We start from the raw sequence: 26,946 nt of genomic DNA, 5'->3' as shown, positions 1-26,946 counted from the left end.
AGTCCACAGACACCACACAAAAACAACAAACATGCCCAACGTATTCTAAAATGAAACACGTTGCTAAGCCTATCAGGGGAAAAAGGCTATAGCTCCGGGTAGCAAGTGTCACTACCCTATCCAAATGTCCCACTGAGGTACACAGCCGATTCACTCACATCAGACCGATGTACCAACAGCGAGTAGAGCAAGAATTTCCAGGCTGGGCAGGGGCCTGGAAACTAACCATTGTACTCTGTCCAACGCAGCACATAAACCAAACAACAAAGGCAACCAATACTGGGCCTATCAAACTCAAACTAACAAAATATGCAAACAAAGCGGGTACAGAATTTAACATTAACTCCACATTTTCTCCCAAACACAATACGTTCAAAATCTTGGACGAGCCTCTACTTGTCACGAACCGGCTCAAAGTTCGTAACAAAAGGGAGACAAGGAATAACAAAATATATTTTTATTAACTAAGGTAACCTATATACAAATAAACGTAGTGTGTCTGCATGGAGAGAGTCTCCACTATGAATGTGGAAAAGGTCTATTTATCCTGGGACACACCCGGGCCCAGGTGTTTCCCATGTCGCTGACGACCCTCACAAGTAAACAGTGTTTACTCGGGGGAAAGGAGCTGGATGTCAGACCCTGTGGCTGGAACCACATTGCCCTGAAGGTTTTGAACAAATACAGGGATGGAGATGGATGGTTGGGGACCGGAGACGAGGCCTGGCCAGTGTCCTACTACAGACCTGCTATGGACGGATCCCAGGGCATCATCATGAATGATGGAGATGGAGCTGGTGCTACTTTCGGAAGAGGAGTCTACTCAACACCGGACATTAACATAGCTGAGTAGTTCTCCCAGAGATTCACGTCCAAAGTAGATAACAAAACCTACAAGGTGGTGCTACAGAATAGGATCAAGCCCCAGGAAAGGAGAGTTACTGGCTGGTCTATGTGCCTGAGGAATCATCTCCTGTTCAAGAGAGAGCTATTGTGGAAAACTCCACCCGTCCTTATGGTCTGCTGCTTAAGGAAGTGTTGAAATCCATTAAGACAATGTTTGAAAGATAAGTAAATAGGTTGATCAGAAAATTAGAAGTATCATCAGATCAATACTGTACATTTCTATATCAACTAAGTAACCAGGTTTATTTGTTATAGTCATAGGATTAGCATAAGATTGAGTTTTTATCCAGTGTAAATATAGCCTTTACCTGATAGGCTACTATTATGGATGTGTGTTCAAGGGTAATACAATTACCTAAAAGAGTGTATTGTTTATTTACATTATACTTTATTTCCAGTGACCCCGCCTTATCTAACCACATATTTTAAACCAGTTATTTTGGTAAAAGTGTGCTTTTTAAGTACATATAACTTCACTATTGAAAAGCTGTTGTCACAGCATCTATACTGCACCAATATTGGACAATGCTACCAAGTGGTATTCTTATGTTATTCCTTTTCCATTTGTTTACTTATATGCACATTTAGCCTCATGATAGTTTGTTAGTGTCTTTATTAGTAGTCTACACTGAACAAAAATATAAAACGCAACATGCAACAATATCAAAGTAGACCCCCACTAGCCACAATTGCCTTCACATAGAGTTGATCAGGTAATTGATTGTGGACTTTGGAATGTTGTCCCACTCCTCTTAAATGGCTGGGCGAAGGTTGGAAATTGGCAGGTACTGGAACACACTGTCATACACACCGATCCAGAGCATCCCAAACAAGCTCAATGGGTGACAGGTCTGGTGAGTATGCATGTCATGGAAGAACTGGGACATTTTCAGCTTCCAGGAATTGTGTAGAGATCTTTGCGACATGGGGCTGTGCATTATCATGCTGAAACATGAGGTGATGGCGGCGGATGAATGGCATGACAATGGGCCTCAGGATCTCATCACGGCATCCCTGTGGATTCAAATTGCCATCGATAAAATGCAATTGTGTTCGTTGTCCATAGCTTATGCCTGCCCAAACCGGGGTTCATCCTTGAAGATCACACTTCTCCAGCGTGCTAGTGGAGATCGAAGGTGAGCATATGCACACTGACGTTGGTTACCTGCAGTCAGGTCAAGACTCTGGTGAGCACGGAGATGAACTTCCCTGAGACGGTTTCTGACAGTTCTGCAGAAATTCTTCAGTTGTGCAAACCACAGTTTCATCAGTTGTCCGGTGGCTGGTCTCAGACGATCCCGCAGGTGAAGAAGCCGGATGTGGAGACCCTGGTCTGGTGTGGTCTGGTGTAGTTACAAGTGATCTGCGGTTGTGAGGCCAGTTGGACATACTGCCACATTCTCTAAAACGTTGTTAGAAGTGGCTTATGGTAGAGAAATGAACATTCGATTATCTGGCAAGAGCTCTGGTGGACATGCCAATTGCACGCTTCTTCAAAACTTGAGACTTCTCTGGCATTGTGTTGTGTGACAAAACATGCTATTTAATCAGCTCCTGGGTATGCCACACCTGTCAGGTGGATGGATTATATTGGCGAAGGAGAAATGGTCTCAAACAGAGATCTTAACAAATTTGTGCACAACATTTGAGAGAAATAAGGTTTTTGTGCATATGGAACATTTCTGGGATCTTTTATTTCTTTTAGTTGTGTCCAAATACCTGGATTTCTGCATAAATTGGTCATAAAATTTGATCTGATCATCTAGGTCACAAGAATAGACAAACAGTCTGCTTAAACTAATAACACACAATTATACGTTTTCATGTCTTTATTGAACACTGTGTATACATTCACAGTGCAGGGTGGGAAAAGTATGTGAACCCTTGGATTTAATAACTGGTTGACCCTCCTCTGGCAGCAATGACGCACTGATGAGAAATAAGTGCAAACTTTCCTCTATAAATATAGGGCGGCAAGCCAAGGAATTGCAGAAAGCTCACCTGACTGGAAACAGAGTCCAAAGACACAGAGAGCGCTGAACAAGACTGAGACTGGGGCAACACAGGCCAGGAGAGTCCAACACGACACCAATTCCCTCTCTGCCACCTCTGCATCTGGAACACAAACCACACAGCAGTTACCACACACCAGCCCAGGGCTAGGGTTGCTGTGGGAGGATAGCTGAGCAGAAACAGAAACCTCAAACAAATCAAAATCAAATAACATTTTATTGGTCACACACTTGGTTAGCAGATGTTATTGCAAGTGTAGCGAAATACTTATGCTTCTAGATCCGACAGTGCAGCAGTAATATCAACAATACCACAACAAAACCTAATACACACAATGTCATACTCGTCTTAATGATCGGACCAAACTGCAGCGGGTATGTGAAACATCTTGCTTTATTGAAAGAAAAAAGAAAAATGAACACTGAACAAAAGGACAAAAAACAGTCCTGTGAGGTACACTGACAATACACAGAGACAACCACCCACAAACAAGAGAAAATTAACCCACTTAAATATGGCCTCCAATTAGAAGCAACGACAACCAGCTGCTTCTATTTGGAGGCCATTCCCAAAACTAACATAGAAATAGAAAACATAGAACATAAACCAAAAACCCCGAAACACACTAAACAAACACACCCCTGCCATGTCCTGACCAACTACAATAACAAAATGACCCCTTTACTGGTCAGGACATGACAGTACCCCCCCCCCCAAAGGTGCAGACCCCGAATGCACCTGAAACAAACTCACAAAAACAATAACCCCAACAAAACTGAAGGAACGGAGGGTGGCCACCGTCACCAACGGTTCCTGTGCTACACCCCCCCCTTCCCAAACCTCCCCCCACGGAGGTGGCTCTGGCTCCGGGCTTAATCCCCACTCTAACCTGTCCACCCCCGCTGAAGGCTCAGGGCTGTAGCCCACCGCTGAAGGCTCTGGGCTGAGGAGCGACTCTGGCTGCGCCGGACTGGCGGGCGACTCTGGCTGCGCCGGACTGGCGGGCGACTCTGGCTGCGCCGGACTGGCGGGCCAAGTGCTCACAGCAGGCACTGGCTGTACCGGGTTATGGAGGCGCACTGGAGGGTGAGTGCGGGGAACAGGAACAGGACGTACTGGACTGGGCTGGCGCACTAGAGCCCTGAGGTGCGTGGGGCTGGCTTAGGAGGCGCCAGCCTAGTAACACGCACCTCAGGGCTAGTGCGAGGAGCAGGAACAGGACGTACTGGACTATGGAGGCTTACCGGAGAGAGAGTGCGAGAAGCAGGCACATGCTCACCACAATAAGCACGGGGAGTTTGCTCAGGGCTCACCCCTGGCCCAGCCAAACTACCCGTGTGCCCCCCAAAAAAAAATGTTTGGGGGTGCCTCTCGTTCTTCCCTGGTAGGCTCCGATAACGTTCAATAACTTGCCCCCAAGTCCAGTTTCTTCTCTCCATCCACTCCAATTCCGACCAGGTGTTCATCTCTGCCCAGGCACGCCACTTGATCCTGTCATGGTGGGTGGTTCTGTAATGTTTGTCGTCTAACGGGGACCAAGACGCGGCAGGTGAAGTGCTCATATTCATTTTTATTTAATTCTAAATCAACAAAATGACCGTAAACAGTCCTGTCAGGTGCAACATATACAAAACAGGAAACAACCACCCACCAAACACAGGAAAAAACACCCCTACTAAATAGGACCTTCAATTAGAGGCAACGAGGAACAGCTGCCTCCAATTGAAGGTCAACCCAAGAAACTTAAACATAGAAATAGACACACTAGAATAAACATAGAAATATACTAACACAGAACATAAACCAAAAACCCCGAAACACACTAAACAAACACACCCCTGCCACGTCCTGACCAACTACAATAACAAAATGAGCCCTTTACTGGTCAGGACGTGACACACAATCTAGTAAAGGAATGGGATAAGAATATATAAAAATATATGGATGAGCAGTGACAGAGCGGCTAAGATGCGATAGATAGTATAGAAGAGATAGTGTAGGATACAGTATACAGTATATACATATGAGATGAGTAATGCGAGATAAGCATTCTTAAAGTGGCGTTACTAAAGTGACTAGTGTTCCATTTATTAAAGTGGCCAATGATATCAAGTCTGTAAGTAGGCATCCTGACCTCACCTTCTGGAAAGAAGCGGGTTGAACAGGCAGTGTCTCGGGTGGTTATTGTCCTTGATGATCTTTTTTGCCTTCCTCTGACATCGGGTGTTGTAGGTGTCCTAGAGGGCATGTAGTTTGCCCTGGTGATATGTTGTGCAGACCGCACCACCCTCTGGAGAGCCCTGTGGTTGTGGGTGGTGCAGTTGCCGTACCAGGCGGGGATACAGCCCGACAGGATGCTCTCAATTGTGTACCTGTAAACGTTAGTGAGGGTTTTCAATGACAAGCCACATTTATTCAGCCTCCTGAGGTTGAAGAGACGGTGTTGCGCCTTCTTCACTGCACTGTCTGTGTGGGTGGACCATTTCAGTTTGTCGGTGATATGTACACCGAGGAACTTAAAACTTTCCACCTTCTCCACTGCTGTCCCGTCGATGTGGATAGGGGGGTGCTCCCTCTGCTGTTTCCTGAAGTCTATGATCATCTCTTTTGTCTTGCTGACATTGAGTGAGAGGTTATTTTCCTGACACCACATTCCGAGAGCCTTCCCCTCCTCCCTGTAGGCTGTCTCGCCGTTGTTGGTAATCAAGTCTACCACTGTTGTGTTGTAAGCATACTTGATGATTGAGTTGGAGGCGTGCATGGCCACGCAGTCATGGGTGAACAGGGACTACAGGAGGGGGCTGTGAACGCACCCTTGTGGGGCCCTAGTGTTGAGGATCAGCGGAGTGGAGATGTTGTTTCTTACCTTCACCACCTGGGGGTGGCCCGTCAGGAAGTCCAGGACCCAACTGCACAGGGCGGGGTCGAGACCCAGGGTCTCAAGCTTAATGATGAGTTTGGAGGGTACTATGGTGTTGAATGCTGAGCTGTCGTCAATGAACAGCATTCTTACATAGGTATTCCTCTTGTCCAGATGGGATAGGGCAGTGTGCAGTGTGATGGTGATTGCATCGTCTGTGGACCTATTGGGACGGTAAACAAATTGAAGTGGGTCTAGGGTGACAGGTAGGGTGGAGGTGATATGATCCTTGACTAGTCTCTCAAAGCACTTCATAATGACAAAAGTGAGAGCTACGGGGCAATAGTGATTTAGTTCAGTTACCTTTGCTTTCTTGGGAACAGGAACAATGGTGGCCATCTTAAAGCATATGGGGACAGCAGACTGGGATAGGGATTGATTGAATATGTCCGTAAACACACCAGCCAGCTGGTCTGCGTATGCTCTGAGGCATTGCGAGGGTTAACACGTTTACATGTTTTACTCACGTTGGCCACGGAGGACAGCACACCGTCTTTGGTAGTGGGCCGCGTCGGTGGCACTGTATTGTCCTCAAAGTGGGCAAAGAAGGTGTTTAGTTTGTCTGGAAGCAGGATGTCAATGTCCGCGACGGGGCTGGTGTTCTGTTTGTAATCCATGATTGTCTGTAGACCCTGCCACATACGTCTTGTGTTTGAGCCGTTGAATTGCGACTCTACTTTGTCTCTATACTGACACTTTGCTTGTTTGATTGCCTTACGGAGGGAATAACTACACTGTTTGTATTCAGCCATATTCCCAGTCACCTTGCCATGATTAAATGCGGTGGAACGTGATTTCAGTTTAGCGCGAATGCTGCCATTCATCCACGGTTTCTGGTTAGGGAAGGTTTTAATTGTCACAGTGGGTACAACATCTCCTACACACTTCCTTATAAACTCGCTCACCGAGTCAGCGTATACATCAATGTTATTCTCTGAGGCTACCCGGAACATATCCCAGTCCACGTGATCAAAACAATCTCGAAGCGTGGAATCTGATTGGTCAGACCAGCATTGGATAGACCTAAGTACAGGCGCTTCCTGATTTAGTTTCTGCCTATAGGAAGGGAGCAACAAAATGGAGTCATGGTCAGATTTGCCAAAAGGAGGGTGGGGGAGGGCCTTGTATGCATCACCGAAGTTAGAGTAGCAATGGTCGAGCGTGTTACTCGCTCGTGAACTGCATTTGATATGCTGATAGAATTTAGGTAGCCTTGTTCTCAATTTAGCTTTGTTAAAATCCCCAGCTACAATAAATGCAGCCTCAGGATATATGGTTTCCAGTTTGCATAAAGTCCAGTGAAGTTCCTTGAGGGCCGTCTTTGTATCGCTTGAGGGGGGATATACACTGCTGTGACAATAACCGAGGAGAGTTCTCTTGGGAGATAATAAGGTCGGCATTTGATTGTGAGGAATTCTCGGTCAGGTGAACAAAAGGACTTGAGTTCCTGTATGTTGTTTATGATTACACCCCGAGTCGTTAATCAAGAAACATACACCCCTGCCCTTCTTCTTACCGGAGAAATGTTTATTCCTGTCAGCGCGATGCACTGAAAATCCCGTTGGCTGTACCGACTCCGACAGCATATCCCAAGCTAGCCATGTTTCTGTGAAACAGAGTATGTTACAATCCCAGATATCTCTTCGGAAAGCAACTCTTGCCCTGATTTCATTGACTTTGTTAACTAGGGACTGGACATTAGCAAGTAATATACTCGGAAGCGGTGGGTGGTGTGCATGCCTCCAATGGCTCACTAGAAGACCGCTTCGGCTCCCTCTTCTCCAGTGACGTTGTTTTGGGTCGGCCTCTGGAATCAGTTCAAATGCCCTGGGAGGTGCAGACAAAGGATCTGCTTTGGAAAAGTTGTATTCCTAGTAGTAGTGCTGGTTGTGCTGGTAAGTTGACGTCTCTCTGATATCTAATAGTTCTTCCCGGCTGTATGTAATAACACTTAAGGTTTTCTGGGCTAACAATTTCTGGGGTAAAGACCTCTTTCATTTTTCCACATTTTGTTACGCTACAGCCTTATTCTAAAATTGATTAAATTGTATTTTCCCCTGATCAATCTGACTTGACTAATTAAAAAAGGTTCCTTTTTTTGTTAATACATCTACACACAATACCCCATAATGACAAAGCAATTTACATTTACAAATGTGTAAAGAATAAAAAACTGAAATATCACATTTACAGAAGTATTCAGACCCTTTACTCAGTACTTTGTTTGAAGCACCTTTGGCAGTGATTACAGCCTTGAGTCTTCTTGGGTATGACGCTACAAGCTTGGCACACGTGTATTTGTGGAGTTTCTTCCATTATTTTCTGCAGATCCTCTCAAGCTCTGTCAGGTTGGATGGGGATCTGTTATGTGAATTTCGTTATCAATGTTCATAAACTTCAATTAATCTACTCAGTCTGCAACCCAGAGTTTGTAAGATTCTGGTTGAATGAATGAAACAGACGAGAGTCCCAGCTTACAATAGTCAAAATGTTTATTCACGAGGGTACTCTGAAGTTCATTATACAAAGATATCCATTTTATAGTTCACTTCCTACCTACGCACATACATCCACACAAACAGTAGATATCCTATGCACATGTCACGACACCGACGGAAGGTGACGCCCCTCCGTCGCCGGCCTCACTAGCTGCCACCGATCCTCTGTTTCACTTTCTGTTGGTTAGGTCTAGGTTAGGCACGCACCTGTTTTGTATTAGTTGTTGGTGGGGGGGGGGGGGGGGGGGGGGGGGGTTATTTAGTCTAGCTAGGTAGGTTTGTGTTTTGTGCGTGATTGTTCTATGTTAGGACTTATGTCGTTTGAGGAACGAGTGTTTCCCTCTGCCTGTGTTTTGTTTGCCTCAGAGGTTATTGTGGGCTGCGTCCCTGCTTAGTGTTTGAGCTGGGGTTTTGGAGCATTTGTTTGTATGCGCCCTGCCCTACCGTGTTCGTACATTGTGGATGCTCATTAAAAGTGTATTCATGGATTTTCTGTCTCCTGCGCTTGACTCTGCCTCTCCTGCTTCCTTGAGCCAACCTTGACAGCACATACAGTACATACACACAAATAGTAGGTGAGTTGTGTGCTTCTCCAGAGTTCTCACCACTGTGTATTACTACCCAGCGCTTCCATTCCCCCGAGATTAGAGAAACCTTGAGAAGTACTCCCTGTCCTATCATAAGTTTCTCAGAGTTCTAGCCAGGTCAAGCCAAACACAGTGTTAATTGTTCTCTGTATTTTCTTCGGCACACACATACACACATTTATCTCCCTCCCAGTCCAACCTAGTTGGACTTATGTTTAATACTTTAATTATGCATTATACATGCTACAAAAACAACTAATTACTAATTAGTTACGTTTCAGGGTAGAATTATTGAATCATTTTCTTTAAACATATAAAAGATTTTATCAGGAGCGTCGCTGCACAGCTATTTTCAGGTCTCCCCAGAGATCAGGTTCAAGTCCAGGCTCTGGCTGGGCCACTCAAGGACATTCAGAGACTTGTCCCGACGCCACTCCTGCATTGTCTTGGCTATGTGCTTCGGTTTGTTGTCCTGTTGGAAGGTGAACCTTCGCCCCAGTCTGAGGTCCTGAGAGCTCTGGAGCAGGTTCTCTCTGTACTTTGCTCTGTTCATCTTTCCCTCGATCCTGACTAGTCTTCCAGTCCTTGCTGCTGAAAAACATCCCTTTGCCGTAGGGATGGTGCCAAGTTTCCTCCAGACGTGACGCTTGGCATTCAGGCCAAAGAGTTCAATCTTGGTTTCATCAAACCAGAGAATCGTGTTTCTCATGGTCTGAGAGTCTTTAGGTGCCTTTTGGCAAACTCCAAGCGGGCTATCATGTGCCTTTTACTGAGGAGTGGCTTCCGTCTGGCCACTCTACCATAAAGGCCTGATTGGTGGAGTGCTGCAGAGATGGTTGTCCTTCTGGAAGGTTCTCCCATCTCCACATAGGAACTCTGGAGCTCTGTCAGAGTGACCATCGGGTTCTTGGTCACCTCCCTGACCAAGGCCTTTCTCCCCCGATTGCTTCGATTGGCTGGGCAGTCAGCTCTAGGAAGAGTCTTGGTGGTTCCAAACTTCTTCCCTTTAAGAATGATGGAGCACTAGCGGTTCTGGGGGGGGGGGGGGGGGGGGGGGGCGACACCTGTGCCCCTGTGACAACAATTTTGGACCCCCTTGTGGCCCCCCTAATTGTGGAGTATGAAATAATTTTTACATAACTAATGTTTGCTATCGTTCTTTTTTTACATCCGTTATTAGACAGTGGCAACGATGATGATTATAAACATGGTCTTTTGCCTGCTAATGCCTGCAATGCAGTGAAGAAAACGATATGACAACAATAACGTCTAATGTAACTGGCCCCTCTAACAGTACAACTGGCCCCAGCTTGGCTGGTCTCAGACGATCCAGCAGGTGAAGAAGCCGGATGTGGAGGTCCTGGGCTGGCGTGGTTACACGTGGTCTGAGGTTGTGAGGTGACATTGGAGGCGGCTTATGGTAGAGAAATGAACATTACATTCTCTGGCAACAGCTCTGGTGGACATTCCTTCAGTCAGCATGCCAATTTCATGCTCCCTCAAAACTTGAGACATCTGTGGCATTGTGTTGTGTGGCAAAACTGCACATTTTAGTGGCCTTTTATTGTCCTCAGCACAAAGTGCACCTGTGTAATGATCATGCTCTTTAATCAGCTTCTTGATATGCCACACCTATCAGGTGGATGGATTGTCTTGGCAAAGGATAAATGCTCACTAACAGGGATGTAAACAAATTTCTGCACAAAATTGGAGAGAAATAAGCTTATGGAAAAAGTCTGGGATTTTTATTTTAGCTCATGAAACCAACACTTTACATGTTGCGTTTATATTTTTGTTCAGTATACAGTACTAACATATCATTTTTATATATCTGAATACCCTGTGCACATGGGGACCTGACCTTTGTCTGAATTTGTCTAAGTAACGCAAGGTTTTGAGACCCCATTATACACGTGTCTATTCAGTACACTAAAGACAAGCTAATGCATTTCTTAGACTGGGCCAAATACATATTTGACTATATAATGATGACCACCCACATACCTGCAAAAGTCAGACGGATGCCTTTTCCAAATCGCATTGTCCCATGGTAGCGACCAGCACAGTAGTACAGTCCCAAATCTGCTTCTGTCACCACAATGATCTCCAAACTGTTGTTTTCCTTTGTGTCAAAGTGACCCATGATTTCCTCATTAACTGCTGAAGTATTTAGAAAATGTGATGCCTTGTTAACAGTTAAAAGGATAACAAGTTCCTCTGAGCGCATTTGGAGCCAGATTATTTCTTTACTGGTTGTGAGGTTGCATGACAGGGAAGCATTTTGTCCAGCCTGAACAAAATGGACCACAGGTGATGCGGACAGAAAGTGTAGTCCAGAAACATCTAGAAAAGAACATTAAATAGTTTATTAAACCCATTTGCAAACTATCTATCAGTGTCGGCTGGTGGGAGACTCTATAGGAGGACGTGCTCATCGTAATGGCTGGAATGGAGTAAATTAAATGGTATCAAACATATGGAAAACACATTGACACCGTTCTGTCAATTACGTTCCAGCCATTACAATGAGCCCGTCCTCGTGAAGCCCCGTCCACTAGCGTCCTCTGCTTTCTATCTATCTATCTATCTATCTATCCATCCATCCATCTATCTATCTATCTATCTATCTATCTATCTATCTATCTATCTATCTATCTATCTATCTATCTATCTATCTATCTATCTATCTATCTATCTATCTATCTATCTATCTATCTATCATCAGTACCTACATGTCTGTCTTTCTATCAATCAATCAATCAGTCAGTCAGTCAGTCAGTCTCACCATCAATCAAATACTTACAAAATAAAATTTGCAGGTAGACACATTTCCCCATAATCGCACGATATTTCACCTGTGAAGATGACAGTCTATTCACTACTAGACAACCCTAATGAAGTACTAAAGATAAAGCCTATGGTACAGTATATGGTCATGGATTGAATGGGGAAATGCTTATGTACCCGAGAAAGACCACCACATTTGACATTGTTTGCGTCTGAGGCTGAGCTGCGGTTTTGGACAATGTAGCTTGCTTTGACTTAGGTTGTGTTTCCTGCGAAGTTCCCCATACTTAAAATGGAAATACTCTGTAATTAGTACATCTATTTTTTCCATAGGTTTCGTTTCTGGTAGCTCAGATGACGCGGCTGGGGCTTGCATTGCCTTGCTTGCTGCTGCTGCTCGGACTCACAACTTGGAAGTTCTAGGAGTCAACCAACTAGCTAGTCTGTTACAATGAAAATGCATGGCATTGACCGAGACCGGTAAGAGCCACACGTATTTAATTTTAATTTGCATATTATTTAGCAAATAATCTAAAGAATTCTTAGAGTGAAATAAACAAAAAAAATGCATTTGTTTCTGCAGTCTGATTGATACTGTTTAACTGCTTGACTATTCTTATTCACTGTGCTGCGCTAGGCTATGTGCTCACGTCGTGCAACTAATTTAAACGAGGAGATGTATGCATTTTTGGGTGGATGTCATCATGTGTGGACAAGTTTGTTTACTAGATGAGATGGATGGTTCCTTAGCACCGCAATATTCATCTAGTTTCGTTTTCAGAGCAGGGCTCACAGCCAGTCTCAACAGAGACGCAATTGAAACTATATCGTTCTATTTTGGAAACGCCTACAGGAGGGAAAACGAAACTCATTTCACATCAAGTGCCAAATATGCTAGTGAGGTTTAAACTTTACAAATATTTTAGATCATTTTGCAGTATATGAAAGTAAAACATATTTCGTTTTTTTGTAATTGTGGCTTTTGTTTAACAACAGTTTTTGCATAATGATATTATATAATAATATAACGATATAATGATATGGCTGTGCATCAAGGGGTGAATTTCGACCCGAGTTATGCACGCATAAATGGAACATAATTCCCTTTTTATGCTCTTTTCTCTCTATGCTATTCTGACCTTGAATTTAAGCATGGGAATAGCATGTTTTTCACCCCCCATTTCATAAATGAAGGTGTGGCGGAGGTGTATACAGATATGCTGCTGACAGTGTTGGTCCCATGTTTCATGAGCTGAATAAAATATCCCAGAAATGTTTCATATGCACAAAAAGCTTATTTCTCTCAAATGTTGTGCACACATTTGTTTACATCCCTGTTAGTGAGCATGATAATTACACAATTGAACATTTTGCTGAGGACAATAAAAGACCGCAGTTTTGTCACACAACGCAATGCCACGGATGTCTCAAGTGTTTTGGGAGCGTGCAATGTCCACCAGAGCTGCTGCCTGAGAATTTAATTTAAATTTCTCTACCAAAAACGTTGTTTTCGAGAATTTGGCAGTACGTCTGACCGAAATCACAACCGCAGCCCAGGTGTATGGTGTGGGCGAGCGGTTTTCTGATGTCAACATTGTGAACAGAGTGCCCCATGGTGGCGGTGGGGTTATGGTATGGGTAGAAATAAGCTACGGACAGTGAACACAATTGCATGGTACTGGTACTGTATCTATTTTTTTTATTTCATGAAATCCTCTTATCCTGCTTCCTCTTTCGTTTCTTTTTTTTTAGACATGTTATACATCTTCATTGTCTGTGGATTGTGGGCTGTGTTGGTGAGTATAAATGAACAATTACAACTTGTGGATAGAGTACATAATAACATAACAAAAATTCATATGATTTTCTAGACATTTGTTCCATCTCTCTCCTACAGCCTCCTCCTCCCTGCCCTCTGGCCCTGTCTCCATCTCTTCCCCTGTTGGAAGCCAAGCCATCCTTCCTTGCAAATGGAAGTCCCAGCTAGACAACTTCCCAGTTTGCCACGTCCTATGGCAGACACCTGATGCGCTCGTGTTTGAGCAAAACGGGGAGCAACGGTGGCAGGCCAGCGAGTTTGAGGGGCGGCTGAGGGTACCTGAGGAAAAGCTTTGGGAGGGCGACTGCTCTCTGATCTTGCGCGACGTGCAGGTTGGGGATGTGGGGCTTTACGAGAGCTTCATGGTGGTTGACAGGACAAGGAGGGTGTTCATCCAGAGTGTCCAACTCTCAGTCTATGGTAAGGGTAGATCTACAGGTCAGACCTGAGCTGAAATAGTTGTGTTTTATTTAGCTAGCCTCATCTCTCCTTATTCTCTCCAGAACATAAGTCCAAGCTGTCAATGGGCATGGGTGAAGACCTGGACCTGAAGCTCCACACTCCCCAGGCCATGAGAGTGGTCTTCCAAGGGAGGAACAGCACAGAGTGGAAGGTCCTGTGGATGAGGGGTGACGAGAAGGTCAACAGGGGTCATCTTGAGGAGGCTGAAGGGGTGGTGGTCCTCAGAGGGTTAAGGATGGACAACTCTGGGACTTATAAAGTGTTGGATTCCCATGGGCTTTCAGTGAGCACTGTGAAACTCGAAGTGGAAGGTAATAAAATGGCCTCAAATGCTAATGCGTAAACGTTGCTTATTTTTTGTGATGTATCTGTAAACACGTGCAGCCGCTGCTAACATTTTACATTTTGTGTCCCACAGAAGTTGCTAAACTTCAAAAGATGATCCACATCCAGGACAAACCTGTTGGTAAGAGACTGAAGTAAATTAAATAAATAATTGAGATGACTTATTCAAGGCAAGTATACCAAGTTCATGACACTGTAGAAGACTGATGGACAATAATAGTACATTTTGAACACGTTCTCTCCATCTTCTCCCGTCTCTCTAGGTAAATCGACTGTTTACGGGTCCTCCTCTCTGCTCATTGTTTTTGTCCTGCTGATCAGTCCTCTGATTCAACAGCTCCTCTAACAAGGTTTAAACCTTTTGGTTCTAGTTTCCCAGAACCAAATAAACCAACCCCTATACTAAAAAGCGCTTTCATCCATTGAAAGTGATTTTTGGTCTATAGGCATAGAGGGAAGACATACTGGGCCGATGGTTGTCTGAAAGCAGCATGTGGCCATTCTATCGCATGTGGTCACCTTGGTATGTTGTTAGGGACCACCTGCTGTGTGGTTGGTTGTGTGCGGTGGTCATCTTCCCCAATTCAACATGTAGTCTGACACCCTTGGGCCATGTAAGCCAATCAGAGTGGCGTAGTGCTTACCCCTCGCACATTGAGTTCTCGTTCTACAGAGTTTGGGTCAATCCAATTCAGTAACAATTAAAAGTTGAAATGAACTCGTTCTCTTTAAATCATCCTAAAACGTTGTTTCTTCACTCCACATCATTAAAGCTGGAATCCTTAGTTGCTAAATGAATGATATACCCATTCATTCTTGAAGAATGCAACGTATATATCAGAACCCCAAATACATGCTTGTCTTGCTCCGATGTTAGTAAAGAATGCAAATGTTAAACCTGAAATGTTGATATCATGGATGGTCAGTCCTTGGCTCCATAGCTCTGTCTACGGATTTGAGTGGTTCCATTTCTCCAGGTTCATCCTTTTACCAAAACACAGGCAGATGGCTGCTTTGTTATTGTTTCATTTAAGGATTCTAGCTTTAATGGGTTTGATTTGTACAAAGAACCTGAGAGCACCATGTTTAGTTTGGAAGTTCAGTGTTCGTAAATATTCTATTACTCCTATGATGGTAATATATACACTGAACAAAAATATAAACGCAACCATTAACGATTTTACTGATTTACAGTTCATATTAGGAAATCAATCAATTGAAATCAATTCATTAGGCCCTAATCTAGGGATTTCACATGACTGGGCAAGGGCACAGCCATGGAACCAACATTGTATTAGCATTATATACACAAAAAAAAGTATATAATACAATCAAATGAAAGTGTGAGTTCTTTTGGTGTTGAATTTTATAACAGCAATGTAATCTTAATTTATGTTAAATAAAGCATTGAAAATGACAGCCATGTGATGGTCCTTTACAGCAATGTAATCTTAATTCATGTTAAATAAAGCATTGAAAATGACAGCCATGTGATGGTCCTTTACAGCCTTGCGAGTATATTACACTTAAATTAATACATTCCAATATGTTATCATCTAGAGTTACAGTATACACATCAGAACACAACAGGGGCCCAGGAGATGCCAATCCCTCCCCTTTCCTGCTCCTCCCTCTCAAACTCATAATAAACAAGGGGTGCACAGGTCTGAGGGCCGCAGTGTTTGGTGGTTTTTGCCCTTGCCTTTTAACCAGCCTGGATTATACTTGGGAAACCAGGTGAGTTCACGCATGAACCAGGAATTGTTAAATTATGTGATAAGACGAAAGCCAAAACAAGCGCAACTCGAGTTGTGCACCCCTGAATGGAATAGACCATCTACCCCGTTTCTTCTGACAGCCTTTGATTTCTATAATCTCTCCTGTCAATCCCCATAACCACTGAACCTTCCCTCATCCTATTTCTGTCTCTTTATCCCCTCCTGAAAAAACAAGGAACCCAGCACCCGTGAAAGAAAAGGTAGCACTATTACGCAACACCTTACCCATTGACGTTGGTAAAATCACAAACGACAGGTTCCCACGGGCAATACAGTCTTTAAATCAGTGGAGTGATGTCACGAGCAAAGAGATATACTCTTTCACTTGTTTCCAATCGGGCCATATCAGATTTTGAGCTCCTTCATTTAATCCATCACATCATTGCTCAGTCTACTCTTGCAGTGTCCAGTTAGAAGTTGGGCTTGTGTTTCTTGACTTCGACCATGAGGTGGTGCAGGTTGATGAGCTCAGAGCGCACGGCCAGGCTGCGAAAGGTAGGCTGGGACAGTACCTTGTGGAAGCCATGGTAGTACTGGATCAGCTGAGTGAGCGCCCCCTGGAGGATAGGAGGACAGCAGTCTAAAGTTGAATAATAAGCTTCAGAGAAAGAAAAAAAACAATAACAGCCCGTGGCTCACGGTTGCCTAAATATATATTTTTTTACATATTTCTGTCGATTTAAGGGGCCCCTTTTGGCTCAAGAGCACCCCTAGGGGCAAACGTTCTACATAGCCTTTAATTACATACAATCATATTACTGGTTTGGAACGTGTTTTCGGTCAGTGCATCCGTTAGAGAAAGCACAGAGGGCAGTACCTGAATGATGCCAGTGCCGTTCTTGAAGTTGGTGAAGGACCTCATGACGTCCTGACTCAGAGCCTCCACAGACTGTTTCCATGTGCTGGAGAAACCCCTGATCAGCTGGGTGATCCGGACTGAGAAGAAAGAAAGAAAGAAAGAAAGAAAGAAAGAAAGAAAGAAAGAAAGAAAGAAAGAAAGAAAGAAAGGAAGGAGTGGGACGAAGAAAACAATATACGTTTCGAGATGGGAGGCATGGGTGTGAAAAGGTGTGGGAGAAATGTAAGACAATTGTTATGGTGGAAAGTCAAACAACAAACTGTGTCACAGGAGAGTAGAAACAAAAGGTCCAAACAGTAGAGGTAAATAAACAATGAGTCAGGACAAGAGGAAAAGTAGAAGTAAAGAGAAGGTTACCGAGGAAACGGGCACAGTCTTAGGTTTCATTTATTCGCACCAAATAAAAGAAGTGAAAGACAAAAGAGTACCGATAAAAACTGGTAAAAAAAGAGTGTGCAGATGAGGTTGGAAGCCCAAAAGGGCTGATATGAAAACCACATCACAAATGTAAGTAAAAAAAAAAAAAAAAAGTGTTCAATCACTTAAACAAAGCATATTAATTATAATTGTACATGATATACTCAGTATACAAATAAATGTGTGTGTGTGTGCGTGCGCATGTGAGTGTGAGAGTTAGGCTACATAGAGGGAGTTATTGGGTAGTTTGGTTCATCAGGCGGACCCCCAGTCGTCACTTGAAGTTATTGAGGAATGATGATGCTTTGGCAATGTGAAGATAAGAATTCCAGAGTATGGTACCTCTGTATCTGATAGAGAATGTACTATGTGAGGTGCGGCAATGGGGAGGGTGAAGGTTATCGCAGTGTCTTGTGTTATATAGATGGATTTCAGTATGAACCTGGAAGAATCCAATGAAGGGTTTTGGTAAACTGTCTGGGAGGTATGAGTATTTGTAGACGAAAGTGCATAATTGAGGTAAATTAATGTCGTAAAGCCAGGTAATTAAAGGAGGTGGCTAGTCTTGAAAATGTTATGAGTAATTTGTGTAGGTAGGAGGAACTGGCCCAGACAATATTACAGTAAATGAGATATTGGTACAGATTTCAGTACTTTGCAACAGACAAATTGAATATCATCTTTCCAGGATAACTTTTCATCAATTATAGATCTGAGGAATCTACTGGATGTGACTTGTTCAATTTCATTCCCACCAATTGAGATTCTGGCTCTTATTTTACAATATTTCCTATTCTTACAATTAAGTAGGATTTTTTTTTACATTTAAAGATTATTTATTTATCTGGAACCATTCAGAAAATGTGGCCATACCTGAGGTGGTTTCATTAATTACTGAATCAATATTCTTGTGTGATAAAATCAAATTAGTATGATTAGCAAAGAGAAGGGGAAGTACTGTAGAAGACCCAGCAGTAAAGTCAATGATATAGATTAGGAATAACAAAGGTCTAATTATTGAAACCTGTGTCACACCACAGGATATCTTGGCCCTGGTAAATGCACAGGCATTTGCATAAACAAATTGATCTCTATCACAAACATAACCAATTATATGTACAGTTGAAGTCAGAAGTTTACATACACCTTAGTCAAATACATTTTAACTCAGGTTTTCACAATTCCTGACATTTAATCCTAGTCAAAATTCCCTGTCTTAGGTCAGTTAGGATCACCACTTTATTTTAAGAATGTGAAATGTCAGAATAATAGTAGAGAGTGATTTATTTCAGCTTTTATTTCTTTCATCACATTCCCAGTGGGTCAGAAGTTTACATACACTCAATTAGTATTTGGTAGCATTGCCTATAAATTGTTTAACTTGGGTCAAACGTATCAGGTAGCCTTCCACAAGCTTCCCACAATAAGTTGGGTGAATTTTGGCCCATTCCTCCTGACAGAGATGGTGTAACGGAGTCAGATTTGCAGGCCTCCTTTCTCGCACACGCTTTTTCAGTTCTGCCCACACATTTTCTATAGGATTGAGGTCAGGGCTTTGTGATGGCCACTCCAATACCTTGACTTTGTTCTCCTTAAGCCATTTTGCCACAACTTTGGAAGTATGCTTGGGGTCATTGTCCATTTGGAAGAGCCATTTGCGACCAAGCTTTAACTTCCTGACTGATGTCTTGAGATGTTGCTTCAATATATCCACATCATTTTCCTTCCTCGTGATGCCATCTATTTTGTGAAGTGCACCAGTCCCTCCTGCAGCAAAGTACCCCCACAACATGATGCTGACACCCCCGTGCTTCACGGTTGGGATGGTGTTCTTCGGCTTGCAAGCCTCCCCCTTTTTCCTCCAAACATAACGATGGTCATTATGGCCAAACAGTTCTATTTTTGTTTCATCAAACCAGAGGACATTTCTCCAAAAAGTACAATCTTTGTCCCCATGTGCAGTTGCAAACCGTAGTCTGGCTTTTTTATGGTGGTTTTGGAGCGGTGGCTTCTTCCTTGCTGAGCGGCCTTTCAGGTTATGTCGATATAGGACTCGTTTTACTGTGGATATAGATGCTTTTGTACCGGTTTCCTCCAGCATCTTCACAAGGTCCTTTGCTGTTGTTCTGGGTTTGATTTGCACTTTTCGCACCAAAGGACGTTCATCTCTAGGAGACAGAACGCTTCTCCTTCCTGAGCGGTATGACGGCTGCGTGGTCCCATGGTGTTTATACTTGCGTACTATTGTTTGTACAGATGAACGTGGTACCTTCAGGTGTTTGGAAATTGCTCCCAAGGATGAACCAGACTTGTGGAGTTCTACCATTTTTTCCCCCTGAGGTCTTGGCTGATTTCTTTTGATTTCCCCATGATGTCAAGCAAAGAGGCACTGTGTTTGAAGGTAGGCAGGCCTTTGAAATACATCCACAGGTACACCTCCAATTTACTCAATTGATGTCAATAAGCCCTTCAGAAGCTTCTAAAGCATGAGATAATTTGCTGGAATTTTCCAAGCTGTTTAAAGGCACAGTCAACTTAGCGTATGTAAACTTCTGACCCACTGGAATTGTGATACAATGAATTATAAATGAAATAATCTGTCTGTAAACAATTGTTGGAAAAATTACTTGTGTCATGCACAAAATAGATGTCCTAACCGACTTGCCAAAACTATAGTTTGTTAACAAGAAATTTGTGGAGTGGTTGAAAAACTAGTTTTAGTTTTAATGACTCCAAACTAAGTGTATGTAAACTTCCGACTTCAACTGTATAATCATGAAAACATTCGGCAAACAATTCCATTATAAAAGGGTCTGCATCTTTTCACTATACTCACCTTCGTCATTCTTTAGTCTATCCAGCTGCCCTTTCTCCGTCAGCGCCTCGCTCTCCTTCACAAATGCTATCATGCCACCAAAGGGAGAGGACAGAATCTCCTCAATAAACTCCTGATGAAAGGAGAAAGAAAGAGGGTAACATTTCATTGGAGTAAATACTTTGAGTAAACTGACTATCTGTGAATCTGGCACACATGACAAAACTCAATTTCCCAGAATCCCTGTGCAGGTTTACCTGGCTCCTGGCCTGGAGGAGCTGTTGGAAGCCCTCAACCTCTTTACTGTCATCGGCTGCCCTCTCCTATGATATGGAGAAAGAGAGGAAAACATGACATCTTTCAATTCTGTATATTCACAAGACATAGCCTAGCGGTTAAGAGCGTTGGCCCAGTAACCCAAAGGTCGCTGGTTCGAATCCCAGAGCCGACGGGGTGAAAAATCTACTGATGTACCCTTGAGCAAGGCACCTAATTGCTCCTGTAAGTCACTCTGGATAAGAGAGTCTGCTAAATGACTAACATTTTAATGTAAATGACTGAATGAAGGAATCATTTCAGGTGGGTAAATAAGTGAATCGTTCATGTTTATGGTTTTAAACTTGTGTTATTCTCACCATGAGTACACTGAGCATCATGTCGTAGTTGTTGATGAGGAAGATGAGCTGGTCCCTACGTGAAGGGAACTCTGCAGCCATCTTCAGGACAAAGTTCTCCACTTCAACCTGAAAATACCAGTGTTAGCTATATCAAATCACACAAAGCACTATATCAAATGTTTATGCTTATTGTAGGATCCCCACTATTTATACTGTTGTACTGTTTTTACTATTGTTTAGTTGTGTACCTGCAGTTGGCCAAGGAGGGTGTGGGTTCGCTCGCTGGTGAATGTCTGGTTGATGCTGACTATGGCAGAAGAGAACTCTGCATATCTGCGTGTGATCTGAAACACAACTGGTGTCAACTATTGTCTGGTATTATTAGATATTGATACATAAAACACCTGTGTGTGTATTCATACATAGTGTGGTCTGGTGTCCAGCACGCCCAGTTTTTGCGGATCCGTGTTGCGGATGCTCTGAATGTTCATCTCCAGGATAAGCTCAAACCTGGGCCACAGCAGTTCCAGCACCGCATCCCAGTACCTGGCAACCCATGGAGAAACAATTACATAAGCATCAAGGGTGGATTCTGAGTTAAGATGTGTGTTTTCATTGAACAAATCTGTATCAAATCCATTGACGTCAATATGTGATTTTCATTTGACATTTTAGTTGTTTAGCAGATGGCGTAAAGTAGTGAGTGCATACATTTTCATACTTTTTGTACTGGTTCCCCGTGGGAATTGAACCCACAACCCTGACATTGCAAGCGCCATGCTCTACCAACCGAGCCACTCAGGACCATTTTCATGAAACAAATTACATTAGCATGTCAGGCCCAAAACGTTACATTTTACAGTACATACAGTAAAAAGACTACTGTATCATAAGTTAACAATTTGGACTTTCCCTTTACTTATAGCATATACACTCACAGGACAGTTTATTAGTTACATCCATCTAGTACCGGGTCGGACCACCCTTTGCCTCCAGAACAGCTTGAATTCTTCGGGGGGTGGATTCTACAAGGGACCTAACACATGCCAGGAAAAAAATCCCACACCAGTACACTACCGCCACCAGCCTGTACCAGGCAGGATGGGTCCATGGACTCATGCTGCTTACGCCAAATCCTGACTCTGCCATCAGCATGACGCAACACGAACCGGGATTCGTCGGACCAGGCAATGTTTTTCCACTCCTCAATTGTCCAGTGTTGGTGATTGCGTGCCCACTGGAGCCGCTGCTTCTCGTTTTTAGCTGATATGAGTGGAACCCAGTGTGGTCGTCTGCTGCAGTAGCCCATCTGTGACAAGGATCGAGTTGTGCGTTCTGTGATGCCGTTCTGCACACCACTGTTGTGCTGTGCCGTTATGTATGTTTGTGGCCTGTTAGCTTGCACGATTCTTGCCATTCCCTTTCGACCACTCTCGTCAACAAGCTGTTTTCGTCCACAGGACTGCCGCTAACTAGATATTTTTTGTTTGTCGCACCATTCTCGGTAAACCCTAGACACTGTCGTTAGTGAAAAGCCCAGGAGGGCAGCCGTTTCTAAGATAATGGATCGGGCGCGCTTGCCACCGACGATCATACCACGCTCAAAGTCGCTTAGGTCACTCGTTTTGCCCATTCTAATGTTCAATCAAACAGTAACTGAATGCCTCGATTCCTGTATGCCTGCTTTATATAGCAAGCCACGGCCACGTGGCTCACTGTCTTCAGGAGCGATCCATTTTCGTGACCGGGGTACCTAATAAACTGTCCGGTGAGTGTATAGCATACTGCAGGAAATAGGATAAGTCTATAGCATTATGCTCCAAGTTAAAAGTGTATGGAGTTTTTGCGCTGATGGAGTACTACTAACTTGTCCAAGGCTGGGATGGTCCTCTTGTTTGTGATTGCTCTGAAACGCAGGATGATGTGGATACACAGGAACACGGCGATGCTGTCGTAGCAGTCCGACACATAGGTGGACATGCTCTTCTGCAGGGGAAAGAAAAGAGGATGAGAGGGAAAGGTGGGTATAGGTACGTTAGCGAAAGAGTTAGTCATATCATAAGAGACCATCATCATGATCATTTCACAGAAAGAAGGCCTCCACTGTTAAAACGCTGTGTTATGGCTTTACCATTTCTTTTACAGCAATGCTTTGGTGAAAAGTCGTATCGTACCAGGAACAAGCTGAGCGTCTTTCCCATGACGCTGTTGAAGAGGTCCAGCGCAGAATTTCCAGCCACCATGAAGAAGTCAGACAGGAAGAGGAACTCTCGACAGCCGTTGTCCAAGAGGGCGTAGTGCTGACTGCGGAACAGCGTCTCATAGGGATACTGAGAGAGGACGAAGAAGGCTGGTTGGGTGACTTGATCATCTACATCAATGTTAATATTAGAACTGGAGTCTACATTCTTTTCTGCGAAGCATTGCGTTTAACTGTCAATCTGTGGTCTGAGTTCTAACGTTGTGCATTCCTTTAAGATGTGTGTGTGTGTGGTGACAAGAAGGTAGTGAGAGAAGCACAGGTCTTTTGGAGCAGTACAGCTTAACGATATCTAGATGTTTAGGGTTGGCTTTGTGTCTTCACCTCACAACCTTATACTCTATGCATGTTCACATGATTTCAGAGTAGTGCTTAACATCTTATAGTAAAGGTAGGTTCATTTCATTCAAAATGTCTGTTACTGTCGAGCAGTAGTACATGGCATAGTTTGGAGGGTCTGATTTGGGTGGCACAGCGCTGCCAGTGGTCTCACCCTGCAGTCCCCTCTCTGGGCAGTGTGGGGGATGAGGATGGGCCCCTCCAGCTCGGCAGGGCTCAGCACGGTCCCCCGCTGGCCCAGGGTGAAGATGGTGTTCCTGCTCTTCAGGGAGGGCTTGGAGAAGAAACCTTTCTTGGCCGTGTCTTCCACTCCCATCAAGTCATCTTTGTCTGCCACCTCTTCATACTGTCACCAGAGAAAGATGTTACGCGAACAGTATTAAAATATTATCAGCTAATTTGACCGATATGATACTCGACACTGTTCAAAATGTACCATCAAACACAACATAGCCCTTGCTGTACATTATAGCAGCAAGCTGTTCCAGAACAATTCACAGTGACAACCTAAATGAAGGTACTGTGTATTGAGCCTATAAACCAAGAGAAGGCATTTTAACTCCTTCACTCCCTTAGCACCTGTGCCATTCGCTCACCTGTACTTTGAGGAGCCTGCCGCTGTACGACTTGAAGTAACTGTAGTAGATCTTACTCATGGTGTCCACATACTCATCTCTGATTTCCTTGGCCACTGTCCTTTCGTTTGCCAAGAGGAACTGATAGAAAAACCTAAAGTACAAAGAAACATTTATGATTTTGGTAGATACATGATTGTAGTGGTGCTTTTTAGTCTGTTTTAAGGTACCCAAACATGTGGAAGGTTTTAAAGCCTGTTATCAGCCTATATCATTACCTGTACTTGAGGAGGGTGTTCTGAGGGATTTGATAGTTGGTCATGGGCTTTCTGAAGGAATAAATCTTCTGCAGGATAAATTCTCTGATCTTGGTGACAGCCTGTGGAACAAAATAAAAGCCAGTTTTATACCCAATATCTTTGCTCCGTTACCTTCCACACCATTATTCCTCGCTTTTATCTTCTTCTCCTCTTCCCATCCCATTCTATTTCTCTCCCTCCCTGTATCTTCACCTTGATTTTGAGGCGGTCCACAATGTCCTGGATGTCAGAGCAGGCCAAAGTCTCCCTGAAGCTGAGCTCTTTGGCAAAGTTGATCTTGTTGTTGAGCTCATGGAGCTGCTCAAGGAACTCTTGCTCTGTCACCGGGCTCTCCAGGATTACCCTGCAGACCGGACAACACGTGGGGAACAGTTGTTAGAACACACGCTTACCCGCAGGAACACTTACAACATCATAGAGACCATCAAGTACATTTCTCGTTGCAGGCATCAATATGACATGTGCTCTCCCATTAAAACTATACAGGTACATGTATTGTTACAAATCTGTATAAAACACACACTCCCTTACTGGATCATAGCTCCGGGCACCACCAGCTCATCCACCAGTTGGCTGAGGTGGCTGCGGACGGCCTGCCTGTTCTTCAGCCGCATGTTCATGCTGACCGACTGCTGCTGCAGAGTCTGGATCTCACTGCTGATGGACGAGAGGTCACTCTGGAAGCCGCTCAGCATGCCCTCCATTCGCTGGAGAGGGAGAGGGGAAAGGTGGGGATTAGAGGGAGACAGGGCGGTAGAGAGAGAGCAAGAAAGAAGGGGGGAGAAAATAGATTTGTCAATGGCTTTCGTTACATATTTTTGCCAGGGAATTGCAAAAGCATTCTTTCAAACAACCGTTTAGAATGGACTTATGGACTTCTGAAGCCACTTGATACACTTTTGATTGAGGAAATCATCCACTCACCTCCAGTATGGAGTCACAGGCTGTGATCTGGTTGTGCAGAGAGGCAATATTCTGGCTCTCCTTGATATCTGACACAAGCTTGGTCAAAGATGACCTATCAGGGTGAACTACTGTATCTATCAGGAAAGACCATAAATAAAGCACTAATTCTTTCACACAATCATTCAAGACATTAATGGATACAGTCTTTGATGGAAGCTTGTTCAATCCGTTGGAGTTCATCCTCCACTTGTTTAGAGTATTGCCGGAGGTCAACTCCCTGAAAGAAACAGAGATTCAGATGAAAGGAAACCATCCGTTGATGGAACGTAGCCTTACATACAATCTATAAAATGAAAACTAACCGAAAATAAAATTGAAACTGAAATGTGTTGATGTTCAGGACCATGCATGGTGCAGCCGTGGTACCATGATCTTACCGTTTTCAGTGCCTCCTTCACCAAGTCATCTTCAAGATTAGCCTGTATGTGAACTGGTGGGTGAAGTAAAGGAAAGTAGCTAGTTTAATCTCCATAAAGGTCCGTTCTTACATTCATCCAAGACACTGAACTAATTAGCTAAATTACTATTTGGCTAAGAATTTTTTTTACCAGATGATATGACCATTACTTCATCGAAAAGACAATAATGCTGAAGGACTTACTGTCCACCTCATCCAAGATGAACTCATCCGTGGTCAAGTCCAAGTCACCCAGGTTGAGAGGGGCCATGGCATCTGTGTCAGGCTTCATCTGTTGAAGAATGACAGTAAATTTACATGGCTTTGATGTACTTTGTAAAGGAAGACATAACAATTCAATTAGCTAGCTAGCTACTCCATTGATAAGAGTAAAGACTTCGCTAGCTACTTAAATAGGCCTTTTCAATTGCAGGTTTTAGACAGTTGTTTTATATTTTTCCACCTCTGAGGCCTGGCCCATAAAAAGTCTAGGGCTCTGGTCTACTCTGACTTGGGGCCAATGGGGACTTCTGAGGTATGGGTCATCTTAGCAGGTAACTTACTAGCTCCGGTGCAGGAACGACGCCCTGGACCATAGCTTTAAACATAATAGCAATAAATCAGTGACTGGCTAGCTAGCCTTGCATCTCTGAATGATGCAGACGACGACGACGACAGCAAACACCACAGGTAATGTACATCATCAGAAATGTAGCTGGTTAGAGATAGATAACAGTAGCTTGGCTAACTAGACAGATCAGACGATCTAGTTCGTTAGCTACGCAAATTGTGCTGGTGTTGTCAATGTAATGAACACCGAGAGCAATAGAAGTCGAACAGTCAAGTTACCATAAACATATATGGTATGCCAAAATCATTAGCTAACGTTACCTCATCTTGTAAATATGCCATGGAATTCGCCGTTGAGGTGACAGTTGTGTTTACATCGGACATAGCAGCAGTCACTGCTCTATCCGCCATAGCTTCCAAACCAAAGAAAAACTACAAAGGTAGTGTGCTCTTCCCCAATGTCCCCGGGATACGTGAGGAAAAACAATAAGTCAAGATCATTTTGAAATTAGTTGCAAAATAAATGTATGTTGAATATAATTATTAGACAAATATACACAATCTTAAAGGTAATGTATATTTTATTTATTGGTATATTGTTTTAAAACCTATCTTTTAAATATTGTATCTCTATCTTGCACTGACCCTACGCACACTCACTAGACCTCAAATACACACCATATACTCACTCCCACA

General features: G+C 43.6%; 3 protein-coding genes across 3 annotated transcripts in view; 1 reads left to right on the top strand and 2 right to left on the bottom strand.

Annotated features, from left to right (window-relative positions):
• LOC106588384 (uncharacterized) overlaps nucleotides 1-11,948 on the bottom strand; it is a 14,349-nt gene extending 2,401 nt beyond the window's left edge. The window contains exons 1-3 of the mRNA XM_014177301.3: nucleotides 11,728-11,948; nucleotides 10,929-11,267; nucleotides 2,908-3,021 (exon numbers count right to left, since the gene is read on the bottom strand). Of these exons, the coding sequence (XP_014032776.2) occupies nucleotides 2,908-3,021; nucleotides 10,929-11,267; nucleotides 11,728-11,761 (487 nt within the window). The 5' untranslated portion in view covers nucleotides 11,762-11,948. The remainder of the gene's footprint in view (nucleotides 1-2,907; nucleotides 3,022-10,928; nucleotides 11,268-11,727) is intronic.
• LOC106588383 (uncharacterized) lies at nucleotides 11,910-15,820 on the top strand. The gene is made up of 6 exons (XM_014177300.3): nucleotides 11,910-12,191; nucleotides 13,464-13,507; nucleotides 13,609-13,950; nucleotides 14,034-14,303; nucleotides 14,411-14,458; nucleotides 14,601-15,820. Exons 1-6 carry the CDS (start codon nucleotides 12,163-12,165, stop codon nucleotides 14,681-14,683), a joined length of 816 nt encoding a protein of 271 aa, XP_014032775.3. The 5' UTR covers nucleotides 11,910-12,162; the 3' UTR covers nucleotides 14,684-15,820.
• vps52 (VPS52 subunit of GARP complex) lies at nucleotides 15,497-26,878 on the bottom strand. The gene is made up of 19 exons (XM_014177288.3): nucleotides 26,572-26,878; nucleotides 25,885-25,972; nucleotides 25,661-25,713; nucleotides 25,425-25,500; nucleotides 25,242-25,309; nucleotides 24,849-25,024; nucleotides 24,510-24,660; nucleotides 24,276-24,376; nucleotides 24,019-24,151; nucleotides 23,577-23,768; nucleotides 22,998-23,153; nucleotides 22,691-22,809; nucleotides 21,246-21,369; nucleotides 21,072-21,167; nucleotides 20,842-20,949; nucleotides 20,464-20,529; nucleotides 20,228-20,339; nucleotides 16,933-17,051; nucleotides 15,497-16,672 (listed from the first exon to the last, which is right to left on the bottom strand). Exons 1-19 carry the CDS (start codon nucleotides 26,659-26,661, stop codon nucleotides 16,526-16,528), a joined length of 2,175 nt encoding a protein of 724 aa, XP_014032763.1. The 5' UTR covers nucleotides 26,662-26,878; the 3' UTR covers nucleotides 15,497-16,525.
• Between the last annotated feature and the right edge of the window lie 68 nt (nucleotides 26,879-26,946).

This window comes from Salmo salar, chromosome 27, assembly GCF_965601325.2.
Source record: "Salmo salar chromosome 27, fSalSal1, whole genome shotgun sequence".
In the NCBI taxonomy this organism is placed as follows: domain Eukaryota; kingdom Metazoa; phylum Chordata; class Actinopteri; order Salmoniformes; family Salmonidae; genus Salmo; species Salmo salar.
Note: the sequence above shows the minus strand (reverse complement) of the source record. Positions and strands in the feature narration are given on the sequence as shown.